The sequence below is a fragment of the Neopsephotus bourkii genome, unplaced genomic scaffold, assembly GCF_033783945.1.
Source record: "Neopsephotus bourkii isolate Nb327-2 ecotype Australia unplaced genomic scaffold, CSIRO-AGI_Nbou_v1 NB_107, whole genome shotgun sequence".
NCBI classification, from domain to species: domain Eukaryota; kingdom Metazoa; phylum Chordata; class Aves; order Psittaciformes; family Psittacidae; genus Neopsephotus; species Neopsephotus bourkii.
In genome coordinates this window covers 7,473,927-7,494,826 of record NW_026900624.1, presented here as the reverse complement: position 1 = coordinate 7,494,826, position 20,900 = coordinate 7,473,927, and the positions used below count along the sequence as shown (strand labels likewise).

The 20,900-nt window shown below is 41.2% G+C and overlaps 1 protein-coding gene across 2 annotated transcripts in view; it reads right to left on the bottom strand.

Moving 5' to 3' along the window:
- Positions 1–20,593, bottom strand: part of SULT4A1 (sulfotransferase family 4A member 1) — a 31,892-nt gene extending 11,299 nt beyond the window's left edge. The window contains exons 1-4 of one of the 2 annotated variants that reach the window (XR_009726367.1): positions 20,349–20,593; positions 2,386–2,516; positions 893–973; positions 641–767 (exon numbers count right to left, since the gene is read on the bottom strand). Coding sequence is in view for 1 of the 2 variants with exons in the window: in XM_061359254.1 (XP_061215238.1) it covers positions 641–767; positions 893–973; positions 2,386–2,516; positions 20,349–20,517 (508 nt within the window). In the remaining variant the exon portion in view is untranslated. The remainder of the gene's footprint in view (positions 1–640; positions 768–892; positions 974–2,385; positions 2,517–20,348) is intronic. The other variant, XM_061359254.1, reaches the window with a different exon arrangement.
- Positions 20,594–20,900: the final 307 nt, after the last annotated feature.

Genomic DNA, 20,900 nt, shown 5'->3' with positions numbered 1-20,900 from the left:
AGGAGTTACTGGGTGAACAGCTGATGAGTTGCTGTAAAGCAGGTTAGTATACTCTTATTATAGAGATGTATTTGTCAGACAGTAGCAGACTGCAACTGCCTTCTTACAGGGGATCACTTCAACTTATTCATGTACTCCACAGCAATCTCATGCAAACTAGACATTTTTATATGTTAACTGGTATCCTACACAGGACAAGTGTTGAGATTTTGGGTGAAGTAAAAGTATTAAACGAATTACCAGAAAAAAAATAAAAATCCTTGAGCATCAAAAGGACTCCTGAGAAGCAGCTAGCAATAAGGTACAATGGAAATCAAATGATGCTGGGAGTATTCACCACTTTTCACAAGGTACCTGGTACCTTGCAAACTGAATTTTAGAAGAGTAGATCAGAATTTTACCTGAGCTAAGTAGTACACTGCTTAGCTCATGGGGTCAAATATTGTAAGGCAATTATTTACAAGGTATGGTCATATTTTGCATGGACAAATCTAAGTCCATGTGGCACTATCTGTAGCAACCTCCTGGCTGTGTATGCAAAACAAATGCACCTTTATCCAGTTCATTTCTGTACTTGCAGAAGGAATGCAAAGATGAAAATAAATGTGTAACAGCATGTGCAGAGATAACAGCTCCTTACACTTGTCATTCATAAACCTTCTGCAGAACTCCTGAAACGTTCCTCTGTAGCTCATGGTCCTTAGGGAGCGGTGAAACTGGTAATAAGACACCACCAGGTCTTTGGGGTTGCGAGCCATGTATATTACCTATGACGGGGGAAACAAAAAAACCTATCTTATTGAAAGCTTTTCCCCTCCAACCCTGTTTCCTATAGCACTTAAACAACTGTTGCCAAAACAGTTAAACAAATATGACTTAATTTCATTTTTACCTTTGAATTGCCATCATGGAGGTCTGAAGGCAAGAACCGATATGGTAGGTGGCTTTTTATAAGGCGAGGAGATGTCAGTTCCTAAAATACAAGCAGACAGAAACATTTCTTACCATGCATTAGGTTTTGGCACATCCTGAGCTGTCCTGAACTATCATGCTTGAAGTCTTTTACTATAGCGAGTCTCATACACAAATTCACTTCTTAAATTAATAGGGGTCAGGGACTAGAAATTAGGTCAGGGAATTACATCTGTTTTTTTTAATACTGGAGGGCCAGATAATGTGTTGAGGTTTTTTGCTGGTTTGGGGGTTTTCTCCCCCCCCCCCTTTGTTTTCAAAATACTTCCATTTGTAGGACCTTCTCAGGAAAAGAGTGTCATAGTTGACGATTCTTAGTAGGATATTAACTTTGTTTCCAGTGAAGCTCCCACTAAAATTTCTTGAAAAATATCAGAAGCTCTCAAAATCCTAACTTCTTAATTTCAGAATTTTACTTTCACAATTTATTGATCCTCAGAAGTAGGCCCAGACAATCCAAATGTTTATCTGAATTTGTGAACATCTTTCAGAGCATCTTTCTATAAAAATCGTCTTATGACACAAATCATCTTCTAGTAGTTAAAACCTGCATAAATCCATACTGGATCAAGTTGCTAGCACATTGTATAGATAACAATGTATAATCTGAAACTAAACCTCTCACTATTGTCACCACCTACTTGCATCAATGTAGCATTAACGTCCTATTGGACTAGGTGTCACAGAGATGAAAAGAACAGCAACCTCCAAGCCCTAAATACCCTCAGCCTAAAACAGGCTGATGCCACAGTTGTCATTGAGCAGAAGCAGCTAAAAATCTATCTGTGCCAGACTTAGCTAGCTCAGTTCAACAAGCACTTTAGCTGTTACAGGATGGAGTCCCATACTTTGCCTGATTATTTCAAGATACACCTGTATCATTAGTAGTTGCAGCAATGAAAAGATCACACTTACATGCCATGGCATTAGCCTATGAGTGATTCTTAATAGTGTGAGTGTCATTTCACACAGAGTATTTCAAACTCCTCAAACCACACGTACAGAGTCTGTAGATCCACAAATCCTGGGATGTGTAAATTCAGAGCAGTGAGTCTATAGATCCATAGATCTCTGTATCTGTAGTTACTCTTTTGCAAATTCAGGGAAGGCATTAAAGAAAATTTGCCTCATTTGGGCAGCTTCTCTTTGCCTAAGCAAGGGAGGCCTAGAACTCCTATTCAGAAAACCCACTGCCAAGATATTTAGGACATGGAGAAACTTGTAAAGAATTACAGGATAACAAAGCTTAATAAAAGCAATTTTAAAATAACCTAGTAATAAGTGGAATCATTCCAACAAACTCTGCAAGTCCAGTGATGAAAAGGACAACACAGGATGAAATGAAGTGATAAACATGGAACAGAGGAAAAAGAGAACCAAATGCTGAAAGACTTTCTTTGCAACAAATTGTACCTTGATGATGTCCAGACCAGGCTGAGGGTACTCTAGGACTGGAAGTTGTTCATCTATATTCATTAGTCCAATCTCATCTGGATCAGCTCCCTGACTCACTAGATATACCACTTCTTGTAGCAAGCCTGTGCCTGCATGAAAGAGAACAGATTGTATTACAGTTCTTATCTAAACAGAAGCATATGAAGGGAGACCTAGACATAGTAATAATGGTAACTTTTGTCCTTAACAGTCTGTTGTGAACTACATCTGTAACTACCGTTTTAATGTAGTATGTCCCTTAGTTTATTTTAAACACATGGAGATCTCCTTTCACATAGAACACCTGAGATTTTTCTTTAAAAATAATTTCACTCTGTTTCTGTCTCCAAATCATTTAATCTGTGAATTAGAAAGCATTTAAAAATAATAAAAAAAAAAAAAAGAAAAAAGGTAAGTTTTTTTTCCCCTGTGAATGTTAGGGGCTGGCAAAATACTACTGTTTCCATTTTAGAAATAAAAAAAAGATGCAGAGATCATCCACGTTCATAAAATGCATTAGTGGCTGTACTGGGAGACTGACAGTGTCCTCTATTCTAAATTGTAGGCAATTGTTATGCAATGTTAGAAGAGTCTATTTATACCTCTGAGGACACTTACAAAGCAACCATTAAATATTACAGTCCTAATTGACTGCGCTTTGAAAAACTAAGAGGTATTCCAAATATAAGTTCGAACAGAAAAACCATTTCAAATTACCTTCAGGCAGGTAGGAAATCCTCAAAACAGGCAAACAAAGGTTCAGCAATACTTGACAGAGCCTTATGAAGAGAAAGGCTCAGGCTTTTGGTGAGATGGAGGAACAGAATGAGGGGAGAACAAAGTGAGCTAGCAGGGAAGTGACCCCCCAGTTTAGACGACAAGTCACACAGGCATGGGACATCCTGGATACTGTGATAAACAGACCGATTATTCAGGAGTTGTGAGCAATAAGGAAAATGAGATTGGAATTTATTCTTTCTCTCATTTTGCCTAACAGAACAAGTAATTGTTCCAGAACTCTTTACAAAGCCCAAGCCCACTTTAACATCCCATGTCCTTGGAAAGATGAGCTGAAAACTCACGGATCATGCCTTTAATTCCCATTTTAACTTGAAAGCAACTTGTAAGTGCAACACTCCCTAGTTAATTCATATTAACTAGCATGGATGTACACACAAACAAACATGTTTTGTATGAATTCTGTACATTTGTGCCAACGCAAAGAACACCAGTATGTCATTATTCACATATTTTTTTTAATCTGACCCAGGAAGAGTTAAAAAAAGCTAGTTAGAGTGAACACTGTCTGGATACAACGTGAAAGAACACACGCCTCCAAGAATTGCTTTGGAGAGTAAGTACAGATGCCTCTGTTTCCTGACTGATTTGCGGATAAATTAAAATGGCTAGGAAAAGAAGATACTTCTACATTATCATCACCCACAGAGACAGCTGTCACAGACTTAATGTGCAGTTGCCCCTGAGGCTGTTCACTCTGCATTTTTAAGTCCAACCATATATTTTGTACATTAAAATTAACATACATATAGTACTTCAGTATCAGTCCTCGTGACTCTGAATGCGCACAATACTTGCTCTCATTAAATATTTATTCTGACAGGAGACACCCTGGATCTCCATAATTTATTTCTGTATTTCCAATTCCACCTGCAAAGAAAAATGCTATTACAGCAAGGTTGTTACATGAAAAGGAGTAACTGTATGAGGAAAACAGTACCACTAGGACTTTGTAACATTTTACTACTAGCTGCTCTGTAAGCAAAAGGCAGCCATCTCCATGGTGCCTCTGAATACAAAGAGTTGCAGAGTTGAGGCAGAACTACATTGAAGCTTCAGGAGAAAAGCATGTTCTGTACCAGCTCTCCACAAATTCCACCAGATAGGAGGTGAGGGCCAGGGAGCACAGCCCCCATGGCCTTGTGCAGTTCTGCTCAGACCCGTGGCCATGCGATAAGCTTGGCTTGATTGCCAGCAGATCCACGAAGTATTGCAGAGATAGGAAATGACATACTAATGCAGCAGGCGTAGGGAAGAAGAGTTCTGATTCAGAAAGAAGTGGGCCTTTGGAAACTCATAAGTCTTGATCTAAATGGGCTTCCATCAAAACCAGTCATTCATTGAAAGAGTTGGTCACATGGTGGGTATTCAACAAGGAAAAATAAGTATCTCCAGTACAGGCTCTTTAAAACAGTGCTTTAAATCTGTAATCCTCAAGGATGATTATTAGCACTCACATACACAAATTACTGTAGTCATGTATATAGCGCTGCTCATATTCCACCATCCTATTCCAATTCACACAGCAAACAGTATTTCTGCAATCTCTCTTCTACAAACGGGAGGACTGCAAGCTGTCAGTTCAGACATGTGGCTTCTGGCCATCCAGCAGGTTAGAATCTCTCCTCCCTGCACCTGCAGTAGGACCACTAATCCTAATTTCTCCTACCCATGAATTCTGTGCTAGTTTTTTGCTTCTGTCACCATATTAGCCTGATTTTTTCCCACATTAGCACTCAATTACTCTGCTTAGTATTTTCAGGGTCTTAATGCAAATTAAAACTAGAGATTTAACTTCGGAGGGAACTGGGTTTGTTTTTTTTTTTTAACTTATCACCCTTACTGAATTATCATTTATCTCACACACTCCCATTTATCTCACACATTTATCTCTCGCATTCCCAATGATACATTAAAAAATTATCATTGACCTGATCTCCTATTTTAAAAAACCAAACCATATGTTTATTTGTTAAGAAAAAAATTAGCTAAAAACCTTTACGCATGTAATCATATATATATATAACCTCCTCACATCCCTATGAGGATTAAAAACAACTCAAGATAAATTACAGATACCAGAGCTGAATATTCTCTTGATTAAGAAACGATGGCTTAACTTAGCAACAGACAAATGGCAGCCCAAATTCCAGACCTAGCTGCTAGGGCAAGATTTATTAGCCCCTGGGAACACCTGCTGGCTGGAAAGCCAAACAAACTGAGGTACTATACCTATGCATGTGATGAGAAGCCTAAGCCTAGACTGGGGCTAGCATAATTTATTAAATTTGCCACTCACAGGAAGTTTAATCCGAGTCTTCTGCTGTAGCCCCTAACTCCCCATCTGTGTATAAGGCATATAGATATTGGCCATTTGAACCAACTGATTTAAACTGATGTCTGCAGAGATGTGCAATAGCCACCAGTTTATGCGTGGAACCTGGAGTAAATTGTAGAAACTGCGGTTTTCAAAGGAGATGATGAGAATAACCTCCAATAATCCCAGTCTGTCTCAAAATTTGACTAGATCTACATGTCACAGAAACTTTCTTAGTAAAAGAAAATTACAATACTTGCTGGAAAAAAAATTTTGCTGGCTAAAGAAAAAATTTCTGGCTCAGCGGCCAACAATGATTTATCTTCACTTGAGGGTCACTAATATTTAACTGAAATTAAAGGATTAGGTCACTAAGTGAAAAGCTAGCATGTATGCATATGAACTCAAGGTTCTTCCTGGAGCCAATCAGTGGATCTTGTACATCTCTATCATTTTGCATCATTTTTTCCTTGTGTTGTTGGAAATGCACGCATGTACATGCATGCCTCACTTTGGATTGTACAGAGGAGTAATCAGTCACTGACAAATGATTAATCTGTCAGCCTTCAGGCATGAGGCACCAGATGCAACCTTCAAAAGTACCCAGCAATTCTACTTCTCCTTTTTCTAACTGCAGCAGATCTACATTTCACCCTGGAGGAAGACTGCTGGCCCTGTCACCTCCAAGGTCACATCACCAAAACAGATGTGTTATTCCTTTACATCTACTTCCAACTAAAATTGAGCCAGTCAGCATCTGAGGAACGTCAGTGCCCTGTATGTACCTGAGAAATGCTCTTCCAAGTTCTTTTGTTATGTCAATACAACACCTCAGGATAAAACGGTGTTCTAGTTTATCACACAGTATCTGGTAAGAAACAGATGGGAAACAGCTGTGATGAGTGTCCTGGGTTCAGCAGTAAGAGTCGTTTTTCTCCTTCTTGGTAGCTGGTGCAGTGCTGTGCTTTTGACTCTCAGCCTGGGAACAGCGCTGATAACATTGATGTTTTTATTTGTTGCTCAGTAATGTTTACTCTGACCAAGGACTTTCTGAGTCTCGTGCTCTGCCAGGGAGGACGGGAAGTCGGGAGGAAGCAGAGACAGGACACCAGACCCAAACTAGCCTAAGAGGTATTCTGTACCACAGCATGTCATGCCCAGTATATAAACTGGGGGAAGTTACCCGGAAGCATTAGAGCACTGCTCAGGTCAGGCTGGGTGGTAAGCGGTTGTATTCTCTTCCCTTGTTATTTCCCTTATCATTATTATTATTGGTGGCAGCAGTAATGGGTTTATGTTATACCTTAGTTACTGGGCTGTTCTTATCTCAACCTGTGGGAGTTACTTTCTTTCAGTTCTCCTCCCCATCCCTCCGAGAGCAGGGGTGAGGAAGGAGGGGAAGGGGGGGAGTGAGAGAGCAGCTGCGCAGTTATGGGTTGCTGGCTGGGCCTAAACCAGGACATGAGCTACTGCTAGAATTTGCAGGTTTTTAGAAGATCCTTTCAAATTATCTGTGGAACCACACTTCTACTCTGCATAACAGCATGTCAAAAGCAGCTCCACCACAGGAGTTTGAACATGTGTTAGTTGGGCTGTACTTTTCTCTTCTGTGATGCCTAATGATATGCAGAAATCAGGACTCATTAAGGATCCTATCATGCCTACACCAGCCCCTGTGCTCACTACTTTCTGGCCACTAGCACGCTCCCAGACAGCCACAGAACCTCAGAGATTTGTTCAAAGTCAAGTGGTAGATATAAAATCATACAATTTCCTGTGAAATTTTGCTTTCCTACATGGTTTCTAATGTAGCTTATTTCAGTTTTCTGCCCTGTGTATAAGCTAACACGAGACAAACCTGAAGTCTGAGGATGCAAAGATCTTTGATATATTCCTTTTATTCCCCCCTTGTTTGGAACCCACATGGAAAAATAAAATAAATACTAATCTTAATACTAACACTTTTCTAGTACTCCCAATTAGTTGCACTTTGTTTATCTACCAATGCTTGATGAAGTGTCAGCTAATACAATACAATGGACCCATTGTAACTCATGGTTTTTCATAGCATTGGTAGGTACAAGTGCTCATTAAAAATGAGGCTGCTAAAGCCATCAGATTGGCCTAGCAAGTGCTGCAAAGCAATTCCCCACATCGTTGTTGCTTGCAAGCTCATTTCACTTTCACCAATTTCAGTGTATATCTGCAGGTGAGTATGACAGAGTCATCTTCACCCTCCAATAGTTTTCAATAATAAATCCAATAGGTTTTATTATTAAAAGTCACATATACACCTTGATACCGCATTTTCCAGTTCTGTTCTTAGATGAGACTCAGGATTCAGAATAAAGGCAGAAATTGCGATGTTACATTATCAGTATTTTTGATTGACCAACTAAACATGTATTAGAGGGCACAATTTTCAGAAAGTACTCAATACTCATTCTCTAAGATTAATGCCCCTTTTAATGGCCTAAATGCCCCTAAGTTCAACAGCAACCTGGTAAGGGACTTTGCAGAACATGAGGAAACAGAATCCAGATCTTCTGAAACTGATGGTGACAGCATAAGTAAGATGGAATTTTATACAAGTGTTCACTGCATGATTTCCAGTAACATTAAGTAAGCAGAATCTTGGATTTTTAGACTTATTACTCAGTTTATTCTTCATTTACAGTTACTGGCTTTTAAAACAAAACCAACAGGCTAAATTCTGTTTGTCTTTCACCAGACTTAGAGAATGCAGACTTAGGTCCATCAAGTCAAAGTTGTTTCAAATGTGTTTCACTACAGGCTGTAAACAACAAACTATGAAAACCATAGTCCATTTAGGACCAAAATGTACTTTCTGTTTGGTAAAAAAACTGTCACAGAACTGTTTACATATATGTATTATCTACAGAATTATTGCTATTGTGTACAGTATCCTAAAGCACTGCTTTAATGAATTTACAAAACAGTGTTCTTTTCTGCTAATGCATTAGTACTATTTTTAAAAAATGGCCTGAGTCCTAATTCTCCCTTACATTAGCACACTAACTACTCAATAGAGGGCAGGATAAAAAGCATAGTATTGACCACAGTGCATCGCAGACCAGGCAGTGATTGTAGAGACATCTCCACTTCCATACAGCAAGGCAAGCAATGCAGTGTGTTTCACACCTACCATCTCTCTGGGAGGACATATAGAACAACTGAACCCACATTCAGAGAAATCCATTTCCCGAAACAAGGCAGCCTCATCCGTAACTTTCCAGGAAGAGTCCCTGGCTCCAGCTATCTCCCCCACCATGCTGGGGAAGCACACTGGGAGATCTCAAAGCCATCAGGGAATGTGCTAGCAAGGAAATAGCACAGATGACAGCCAGCTGGAGCCTCTGTTGAGCGTACTAGTTTACTAGAGTAGCCACAGTGAAGCAGATAACTGGACTGTCTAGGTTGCCTACTTTAGACTTTATATAAAGAAAAGAATAGCTCAGAAGTCACATACTATCTAATCACTACATCTAACCCATGCCTACCCCAATCTGTCCCAGCAGGATAAGGTCCACCAGGCAAAGGCCTCTTGTCACAGGCAGCCAGGGCAAAAAATGTTTCCTTTCTATCCCTCTTAAGCCACAACATCCTCACATGCACCGCAGAAAGAGCTAAGTAATAAATACTCTAACAGCTATGAGTCAGGTGCACAGATTGGTCAAAATCTAGGGATCAAAAAAAACCCAAAACCAAACCAACAAACAAAACCAAACCAACAAATACCACCAAAAGAAACAACAACCAAAAAAGAAAAAAACCAACGCACAAGTCACAGGTTTGTCTTTATTTGTCTTCTGACTGAAGATTCATGGCTTGTGTCTTCATGCTTCCCTACATCCATGCTTCCATCATATCTAGATGTCTCAGATATTTACAGGTCCTTCAACAACAGCTGATACCTGCTGGTATCAGATATTCAAAGGGAGAAGTATTTTGCTTTTCTCTAGGCTTTACCTGGGTTGGTAAAATATGTCCATGTATATGGATGTTCATCATGCCTGCACCAGATGTCATCACAAATGGAGCAGTTTGTGTGAAGTTACACCAATTCACCTAAATCAGATCAGCCAAACTAGCTTAAAAAGTTTTGATTTTTGGCATAAACTCACCTACCAAACTTTGCCTGGTACAAACTAGAATGCATTCACACAAAATATTGCAGGTGGTTCTTTAAGAGAAATTACAAACAGCTGGTTAGGGACACTAACATCCTGCATTACCTCAGGTATTTCTAAAAGAGTGTATCTGCCCATATGCTTCAATTATTTATCTTTCAGTTCCTACTTGCCAATCAAAGATGCTCCCATGGTATAAAAGCACAACACCTATCACGCTAAAACAACAAAAAAGAAATTATAGCATAACATCAAGAACATGAAAATAAGATAACCTTGCTTGCTCCCTTACCAACTGACACAATGACATCCCTTTCCACCCTTCCCATACTTATTCAAGGTTGACCAGGTCCAAAGTCAACCCAGGACATTCAGCTGTGACCTTCTTTCCCCAGGCTCTTCCCTTTGATGGGCAACATCATGACCCAATTCAGAAACACCATGCCTTTCGTAATGGAGTGAGCAGTTTTACCAAAGGATTGGCTAACAGGACACTAATTCACAGGGGAAGAGTACTTTTACTGGCTAATACACGCCACAGGGCAGATTCTGTCTCAAACATCTGAAAATCATCTGGCAAATTCTGGCCACATAAACTAAAGTGGCACCTCCTCACAGTGATAAGCAAAATGTATATTTCCAAATGTCACTTCCTCTCTAAGCATACATAAGAAGGTACATGCCTTTATCCCATCTTACTGCAGTTGTATCCTGCCCTCCTGCTTCATCTGGCAGTCTGTTCTTCCAGCCTTGTAGATCCTATATCAAAAACATGCCTAAATTGCATTGTACATTACAACAGCAGGAGCTCAATCTCCAACAGTAAGTCCCTCCACTGTGTCTAATCTCTCTTCATTTCCATACAGGTGATGCAACACTGCACCAAGGATAACAATGCAGAAGGTAACTTTGCGTAATGGCAAGTCACTGTTTTTTAAAATCACTCTCAAGGACTTTATTACGTTGAAGAGAAGTGCATAGTTACTCTTAGGGCCACTGATTTCTAGGACAACTATGTGACTTCCTGTGTTTGGCTCTACAGAGTTGTAGTATGGTGCGTGGCTAAAATGCATAGCCTCGCAGTGAGCTCTGCTGAGTGAAACAGGATCAGAAGACAGGAGACAATGGGACACCCATGTTAGACACCTACGTTGAGGTAGTTGTCATACCCTTTGCTGTGAACATGGTCCTCTCCCCACATGATAAGGATATTTCAGAATACATCTGTCACTACCCAAATGCAATTCTGTGCTTCAGTTTCAATCCCTTCCAGGAAAATTGTTAGGCAAAACCTGCCTACACATTAATATGGATTTTCATACATTAGATGAAAGACACCAGCACACCAATAGTATAATGTGAAACCACTGCACATAAAGAGTTTTACACAGACAAAAAAAAAAAAAAAAGGCAGCACGTTTGTTTCAGGATTTCAAGAAACACTGTTTACCCTTTATGCATTAAACCACTCAGCCTGTTTCATCAGCTAGTGGCTGTCCTAGGTCAGGGAGTAAAGCATTTTGTCCCACACAGAATCCTCCTCAAATCATAGGTGTCCTAAGCAAAACCATTCTTAGCAAGGTACCGATGACCCCACTCATATTTAGCACACAGTCATCCATCCCCTCTGTCTGCTGAATTGCAGTTTTAAGCAAACTACAGCTATTTATATTCTATTTCTATTCTGCTCTTCAGAATTAGAAATGGAAATAAATCTAACTGGAAACATAAAAGGGGATCAGCCAATCTATATTGCCACAGGTTTCCTCAGTATTGTGGCAAACTCCTTGAAAAGAACACACTATTTCTGATAGAAAGCACTGGTGATCACTGAAGCATTGACACTGATCATTATTAATGTGCACTTCAGCTATATATGCATAAAGCAATCCAATTTTAGCAATACCTATAGCTGTTCTGCGATACTTCAGCAACCCTGATCAGCAGTAAACAGGCATTTTACTGGATGATTAGCCTGGATTTATTATTCCTTTGCATCCACAGAACACTGCAAAGCAGCCAGCATCCTGCTCTGCTGCATGTCCCAGGGCAGTGGGGTTGGAACTACATGGTCCTTTCCAAACCTAACTATTCAATGATTCTATGTAAAGTCAATGTGTCTTCTGAGCATGATTCTCATCTCACCAACTTCATGCTTGTCTCATTTTGTTGCTTTAGACGAATTTATTCTTCACACAGTAAATGCAGTGAAGAGCTAATTCAGCACCACTGTCTTCTGTCCCATAAGGTGATCTAATGTCATTACACATCTAGGACTTGCAACCTTATAAACAATGATGGCCTTCACATTATGGACTATAAAGAGAAGGTGGGTAACAGCATGAGAATCAGCTTGGATTTTTTTTTAATTATAGATCAATTCTGGCATTTAGTGACAAAAATCCATCCTCAGTTGTTTCTCCAGTGTTACTCGTTCTATCCTTTGCTATCTCAGCCACTGCCTCAGACGTACCCATCTAAACCTCTCCTACACATTCAGACCCATGATATGCTTCCTTCCTGGTGTTCCTTCACTCCGCTCAGAGCATCTTTCCTAAGCTTATAGCCCAACTTGCCTGAGATGTCATAATGATGGACCGTTTCCTCTGACATGCACGTCTTGCCTGCATGCATACACAGCAAAGCACTTCTCTTGCTTCTGTTTTTACAATACATTAAAGAATTAACACATGACACAAATGGTTTATTTCTTTTGTAAGAGTCCGTAAAAGACTTTGGTATACATAACTATAATTATTTCAGCTCTGGTGCCCTACCTTCCTGGATTCTCCAAGGTGTTACAAAAACTCTAAATAGGGTCAAAGTGATGGATACTGGGTCATTCATAGAATCATAGAATAGTTAGGGTTGGAAAAGACCTTAAGATCATCTAGTTCCAACCCCCCTGCCATGGGCAGGGACACCTCACACTAAACCATGTCACTCAAGGCTCTGTCCTACCTGGCCTTGAACACTGCCAGGGATGGAGCATTCATAGGTTCCCCGGGCAACCCATTCCAGTGTCTCACCACCCTCACTGTAAAGAACTTCTTCCTTATATCCAATCTAAACTTCCCCCATTTAAGTTTGAACCCATTACCCCTTGTCCTATCACTACAGTCCCTAATGAAGAGTCCATCCCCAGCATCCCTATAGGCCCCCTTCAGATACTGGAAGGCTGCTATGAGGTCTCCACGCAGCCTTCTCATATCATTCATGTTATCAATCCTCTGTTCTTTGCTCCCTCACGCTGCGGGGGAAAGCACATTCCTACATACTAGCATTATTACATGCTCAGCTTTAATACCTAGATGCTTAATTCAATTTCAGAACCATAATTTGCTTGTTCCCTTACAAAAATATAGATGACACCTTTTGCCCAAGAGAATTTCTTTTCGTAATACATTCCAGTAGAGAAGAAATACATCCACATGCTTGCAGTGGAAAACGTAGACAAAAAGATTACATAACTTCTCCAAGGTCACGGAATCTTCAGCCAAAAAGTCATATCAAATACCCAGTAGTACACCAAACCTTGCATCACTTCTGAAGCAGCACTGACGAGACAATACAGGGGGTAGTTCCACAGGGTATATGAATCCTTACTGTGCCCAACAGGAGCAAAAACTCTTCTGACTGCATAATAAGAACGAAAAATGATGTGTGCTTAATCTAATTCAGTCCAATGTTCGAGCATTTTGCTTCCTTTCATTATTACCTTTGCTATGACTGGCTGTTGGGTTTGGCTGATTTACATAATCTTCTAATTCTTTAGTCTTTGAGGTCACTATCATCTAATGCAGTCAACAGTAATTTCACATGTCCAGAACAGCTTTTTACACCGAGTAAAATCTTTTCTTTTTTTCCCTGAACCAGCTTTCAAAAAGTGCGAGTTCTGCACTACACAGCAGGGAAGCAATTACACCACATTAGCAAAAGACCGAGCAAAACCTGTTAGGTAGCTGGAGAACTCTTCCTCTTCAGAACCATTTGTTCTGTCTCTAGTAACATCTCTTCACTGGTTTGATAAAAAGCTCAAGAGAAACACTGCTAGCTATGTAACAAAAATGAGTCTTCCTCCACAATATTTTTCTTCTCCACCTTTATTTCCTGTTTGCGTCAGTAAGCTGTTCAATTCTACTCCCACTGAAATCAACTCAAATGCATCAGCGGCAAACTTGACATTGTCTTCAATTACTTATTTGATGCTTTTATTTATCATTTATTTGCCTAGCAGTATTTAAGACCGAGTCAACACCAGAGGGAATTTTGAGCTACGCAAACAGAAGATATCAAAAGATAGACCCGTTTCAAAAGGACTTTTAAAGCATAGAAACCCAGTGGCCTTAACACCTAGAAACACCTGTCTACAGCTATTACTTCTGCACCTGAGTGGTCCTCAACGGAGTGAGTTTAAGCTGCAGAGTATAAACTCTTTTAATTGGTGAAAGGAACATGACTTCAGTCACCAAGAGCATGAAACCAGATTCAAATATGGACTCAGTACATTCATTCCTAAAAGGACAGCTCACAAAACATCTCCATCACTCAATGCAGTTTGCTGTTCCCTTTCTGTATGCATAAGAAGTCAATTCTTTCTGGCCAGCTAGTATGAGAACTAATACACATTCATATCACATTAAAACAGAAGGACATCTGAGCTTTAAAATTTAAATAGATAAACCAAGGAACTGTGATGTTATCGTAAAAGAAGAAGTTAAATTCCATATTTTGATTTTAAAGACATTAACTTGTTTATCCACATTCATGAAACTAACAAGGTTTCCTCTCATTCCATGTCACAGGGAAGAGCTCAGGAGTGTGTATATTTCCTTAAAAAACAGAGGTCAAAGGAAAAGAATCCTAAATATATTTTGTGTAAAATTCTATTGCATTTTAAGCCAACCTCATGATATCTATGGCAGGGGGGTTGGAACTAGATGATCTTAAGGTCCTTTCCAACCCTAACTATTCTATGATTCTATGACTCTATGATCTAGCTCTTTTGCAGCTGCAAAACTTATTACAAAATAATACCAGCAAAACTCTTGGGAGGAGTTCCACGTGAGAACTCTGGAAATTATGGCAAGTCAACTAAGCTAACACACAAACATCCACTGGATGCTCGTGTTCCCTAAGGAGCTTCAGCTACAATGCTATATGGTTATCTCAGACTTGCCAGTACTAGGGTAAACCTCTGCAGCCCACCGCAGCTGCCTCACGTCACTGTATCTGACAGCTCCAGGGTTCTGAAACTCCCACACCCTGGGCATATTTTGGGCAACCTTTCAATCTCATTCTCCTCTCATTTATGACTGTGCGAATCAGGATAGACTGTAAGTAGTGTTGGATCTATGCATAATTGGGTAAGCCAGAAGAATTGGATTCCTTGTGTGGCTTATCTGTGTGTCACATCATGCAGAGGTCACTAGTCGATGTTAGCTAGTTAGGCAGCAAGCCAGGGCACTAAATAAGTACATCTTATCAAAGCATAACTGAGGTATGCTTACAGGTAGGTAACAGAGGATACAGGCACAGTGATTCCCTGACATGCTATTAAATCCATGTAGGTCTGTGCAGACCTGTCACCTACTCATTGATTGCTGTGGCAGGTAACTGCAGATATATTAACTGATGGGTTAGACGTCCTCAGGCTGCAGGACATCCCTGCAAGCATAGGTCATGTGTAGCCATGTTATCTTAGTCAAGCAATATTATTCTTTATATTGAATAATAAGAAAATTACTGTGCAGTACAACAATACCTAAAGAACCACAAAACAATCTTACTGGTAGACATAAACTCATTGCCAAGAGCTTTTTAGAGTCTGCAGAAAATATGAAAGGTAGGATTGTACAAGACAAACAAAGCAAGATCTCACTCATGGCATAGCAATTTGGTACATTTTCCCTATGTTTTTATAACTTGGTCCCACAGACATCTAAGACTGATTGGAAAGTGAAGGAGACAGAACAATAGGCCAGAAATACGAATCTTTAAACCAATTTCACAGCCCAAAGAAAGCTAAATATGTCTACATCCCAGTGGTTCAAGACTCCCTTTGCCTGAAGTGCAATAACATTTGAGAGCTGAGTCTGATTAAAGAATCTTCTAGACATTGATGAGCGAAAGTCTATTATTTTAGTGGAGAATTAAACAAACAAGAAAAGCAGGGTTTACAGTGTACTTCTTAGATCTGGCTCACAACCTAGCAGCTGTAATAGTCACTAGTGTAACGGTCAATGGATCAAACTGTTTCCCCATAATAGAAGAAGACCCTGCGGCACACAGTGTCCCCGCCATGGAAAGACTAACAGGGATGAACAGAGATCCTCCTACCAGCCAGGGAAGAGACAGGAGCATACCAGTATCCCAGCAAGAGGAAGTGTTTGATTCAGGAGTGCTGGAAATGGAAAAGGATACAAGTGTAGTACGCATGCAGAACAGGAGACGGAAAGCCCACAGTGCATGCAATGCAGTTTACCAAGAGGTGAAATGAGAAGCATGACCTTCTTCTATACATAAAGAATCTTTCAAACAAATAAACCAGTGGACAACTCAATTCAACTTTCTCTGGTTCGTTTCATGTAACACTGGAGGCAAGTGTTAAAGAACATGAAAGAAGGTAACTCGATGAATGTATGCACAGGCAAGCTGTCCTTGAACAGATCTGCAAATTCACTGTTGGCACTTCATTAAGCCAAAGGCCTAGAGTCAGCCATCATATTCCCTACAACTTAATGGGTAGTTAGAAAAATCCAGTGCTGCAAGGAAAATTCAAAATACTATCTATAAAGAAAAAAAAACAAAAAAAAAACCAACGCACTTCCACGTAAAGGCCATATCCAGTACTTGCTCTTCTGACCTGTTGTCTGGCACTAAATGGGAGAGTTCTCATGAACTGGCTGAACTTGAAGCTGGTATTTACCCAACATCTGACATTTTCCCACACTCCAGAAAATTATTTGGCAAAATAATCAACATGGGAGAGACAGCTTCATTTTTAATGTAAATAGAACACTTTTTCAAATTACCAGTTTTACAAAAGACATTATTTGTGGGCTTTGACCCAAGAATGCAAAATGCACAATCATTCAGATACACGATAGTATTAAGAGAGCTACTGTACACCACTTATGAGTAAAGCAAATGGATAGATCACGTACAGTCAGGGGTTAGCGTCATAACACAGCAAAATACTAAGTGAACCTGGACTCAATACCATAATTCAGGGACTGACTTAATTCTACTGAAATAATTGACCTTAACAGACAGCTAATCTTGTCATGGTGACTGACAGAATACCATGAAAGAATCTGCTTATACATTAATTCTGTACTTCAATTTTGGAGAGGAGAATTTTAATTTTCAAGCAGGGTACAAAAAGCCCACTGTATGAGAAGGTTCAAGAAAAGCTGTGAGAGAGATGCAGTGTTTCCTCTGAATATTGCATCTGTATCTTATCTGTGAAACAATCTGTTCTGTAAACTCCAATTATTTAATGCCATAGAGAATGGTATTCCATTTTACACTTGCAGCTACTGTAAATCTCAGCACGTCCCATTCAGCCTGCCCATTCTATATAAAAAAGTTACATGAAAGATGAAACTTGTGGCTGCATTTCTTCAAGAGAGGGGTAGCACACCTGACTTTAAATTATGCATCATCATAAAAAGGACTGTTGTAATTACAGCTCTACCATATGCATAAGCATGTATGCTCTTTCACATGTTTACATGACTAAATGAGTCTCTAAATGTTAGGAGAAGCTTCTTCTAGGCCAGCAGCTCCCAAAAGCTGTTACCATTGATTGGACACAGGTGTTAAGAATAATTAAAGATATAAGCAGCATCATGATTTAGCCATCCATCAGTGGAAATCACATTAAAGCACAGTCATTTTCCATTAGGCTTATTACATTATTCCCAGTAAGGCCACTGTACATTCAATTTGCTACCATTATTGGACCAGCTTTTTCCTGGGTCAAACCCAATTTACCAGTATCTCTATTTCCAAGCACTATCTCCACTTCATATGTTTAGATCTCTTTTATCCAGTCTTGCAGAGTTTAACATCTTCAAAATGTTATACATACTACTGCATCAGTCCCTAGGATTACTAAAGCAGTCCTGACCCTGTACGCCACTTGTGTATTTTCACTGCCAATAAACCAACATATATGGTCAACAGCTACTGATGGAGCCTTCTGCTATTAGACTGTACCATAAGCCTCAGTAAGAGCTAGAAGCTCTGGCCTCTCACACATCTAGCAGACAAACTTGTGTATTTTTCAGTCTGAGCAGATGAAGAGCTGATGAAACACTGAACAAAACCGATTTCCTTAAGAACAACAAGAATTTTTCATTTAACCTATCTGACATTGGTGCATTTTCCTTTTCCTAAAATTCCACTGTCAAAAATATTCCTGAAATTTTGTTCAAATGTAATTAATGGAATATAGATAAAAACCATTTTTTACCTTCACATATTATAAAAACCTTGACGTATTTCACTACAAAACCCTATATTTTGTGCATTATATCTGTTTCATAAACCTACTTTTTTTGATTACAGCAACATTATGAAAATTCTAATTAGCTCCAGTGAAGAGAAAAATCTGCGTCAATGCTACTGACAGGAAGATAAAGTTGTAGTTAAGGTAATGCAGAAGAGCTCAGGGTGCCGTATTTACATTTGGGCTTTGATGTAGACTTCCTGCATGACCTTGGCTAAATCAATGGGAACCATGTTAGGGCAGCCTAATTTCTACTAACATGCCTGTCCCTAGCCAGCAGACCCTTTGATAACTGATTCAGAAGCCCTAAATAAGGCACCGAGTTGTAAGCTACACAGGATCAGCTCACAAAACAAGTTCCAAGGGTCTCAGTAGACTTCAGGCTACCTAAAGGTCAAGCTTGCAGACATTATTGTCTAAAGCCTATTGCCATGACAAGGATTCCTCAAGACTTAAGTATTTACTTTCCTGGCAAGTAAAATATGGCCCCTATTTCGATCCCATGACTGTTCCCCAGCTCCTCCACACAGCACTAACTTCAGTCCTGGGGCCCCAGTTCTCAGTCTTCTTTTTCCTTCTTCCACAGTAACTGTCAGTAAATCCTCTTGTAGTAAGCACTGCCACTAACTTCGTAAATGTTATCCCTCAGCTGGGGCCCCAAGAGACCTAATATGATGTTGCTATATTCACAAAATAGTAGCAAATTAAATATGATTATGCAATCTGGCTTTCCACAGCCAACTGTATAGCCATCAAAACTAAGCTGTTGCCAGCTGATGTATTAGCTACACTGTGCCCGGCTGCTGGAAACTGAGGTTAGCTGAGGATGTTTAACGATCCGCCAGTATGGAGCTGGAGTGCAATACTAACATAAGAACACTGTAAACCCAGATTCACAAACTAAAATCTTAAATCTGAAAGAATTAAATAGTGTTCTTACTGCATGCTAAAAACAGTTTAAAAGAACAATAAAGATGTAGCTGCCTGCTCCTAATCCTAGCATTTTGGGGGCCATCCATCTACAAACTATACCTTATCTAATGTATGAATCTAACAAGCTCTAGACAGTCTTTAAAAGCATCATTAGTAATGAAATATCAGAGATTTGCAGACAAATATTTGAAACTGCTTGAGAAATGAACACATGATAGTGCATTGTAGAAAATATGAAACAGCACATCAAAAAATTGAAAAGCATTAGCCATTCATATAACAATGAAGTCAGAATCCTATGATACTGAAACATCATTTCAAGGGTATTGACAGCGCTAACATCTGTTATCACCAGTGAACTTTGATTTTCTAGGAAGAGATCACCTTATTGTCAGGAAAAAAAGTCACTTAATAAGGAAGAGTCTATCTGTTTTTATCAGGTGGATTACAAAGCTACCATATTGTCTGCCTCTGCAGGCAGCACTAAGGCCATATTAATTCTCTTTCAACATTTTTGCCTGGAAACTGAGAGGATAAGAAACGAAGAACTATAGTATTAAAAGCAGATACCAAATAGTAAAAAACAGCAAAGGATGTGCTCGATGGAGAAACGTACACTGATGTTGGAAGCAGGAGATATTTCTGGTAATTCAGACAGCACAGCAAGAACGTACTTTGAGCACATGTTCTCCCAGAACGATTTGGGCGGTCGCCTCGGGAGCGCAATACGGAAGGCTGGGGCACAGACAGTAAACCTGTATGCCACATCCTAAGTCTGTATGTGGAAATACACACTTGTGCTTCAATACATACACGCTGAGCGAGGTTTCCCTTGCCTGGAGCAGCATCTTTATCCCCGAGTGCTACAGCTGGTGGGCACCGGCACTGCCGAGGCGAGGACCACTGGTGGCAGCCCGCAGCGCTGGCAGTGTACCCAAACAAGGCGGGTACCCCCAAGTGCTGGGACCCTCCACCCGTGCCTAGGGCGCGGGGCGGGGGGACGGGGCCCAACTCGGAGGGGCTTCGGGGTCCGCCGACCTGGCCGCACACGCAGGTAGCGGTGGGGCGCATGCCTCCCGCGGTGACACCCCGCCGCTGCGCACCGCTCGCCGGGAGGGGACAGCCGCCGCGGGCCCGGGAGGCGCCTCCCTGCGAGTGCTGGGCGCGGAGAGGACAAACCACCCCGGGGGAGCCCCAGCCCAGCGGGGATGGGATGGGGCCCGCCTACCTGATTTGGGGTAGGTGACAATCCAGACGTCGCTGTCCCTCACCGGGAAATTGGCGATCTCCTCCATCTTCCCCCGGCAGAAGGGTGGCAGCCGCACCCCATTGTACTCAAAGTACTTGCTCTCGAACTCGCCGGGCGTGCTAGGGGTCTCGGCCTCGCTCTCCGCCATCCTTTTTCCTGCCGGCCGCGGGAGGGGGGGGGGGGCTGTACCTGAGGTGTGGGGCGGGGGGAGGCTGCGGTGCGGGCTCGGCGCGGCAGCCCCAGCCCCCGGCACGCCCCCACGCACGCACCGGCAGGGGGCGCGGGGCCGGCGGCGCATGGGCTCCGCGCGCAGTGATGTCATGCTCGGCGCTAACGGCAGCAGCGTCGGAGGGGCTGACTGTCCGCTCCCCCCCCAACCCTGCCCGGCCCTCGGCACCTCTCCTCTGCGGGCGGGCCGCCTCACGCACAACGCCCCGCGGGCGCAGCCGGGTGGGCAGAGGCGGAAGGAGCTGGGGGGACCTGCTTTCACCTCTACTGCACCGTGGTGCGGCAGTGCCAGGGCCCGGCAGC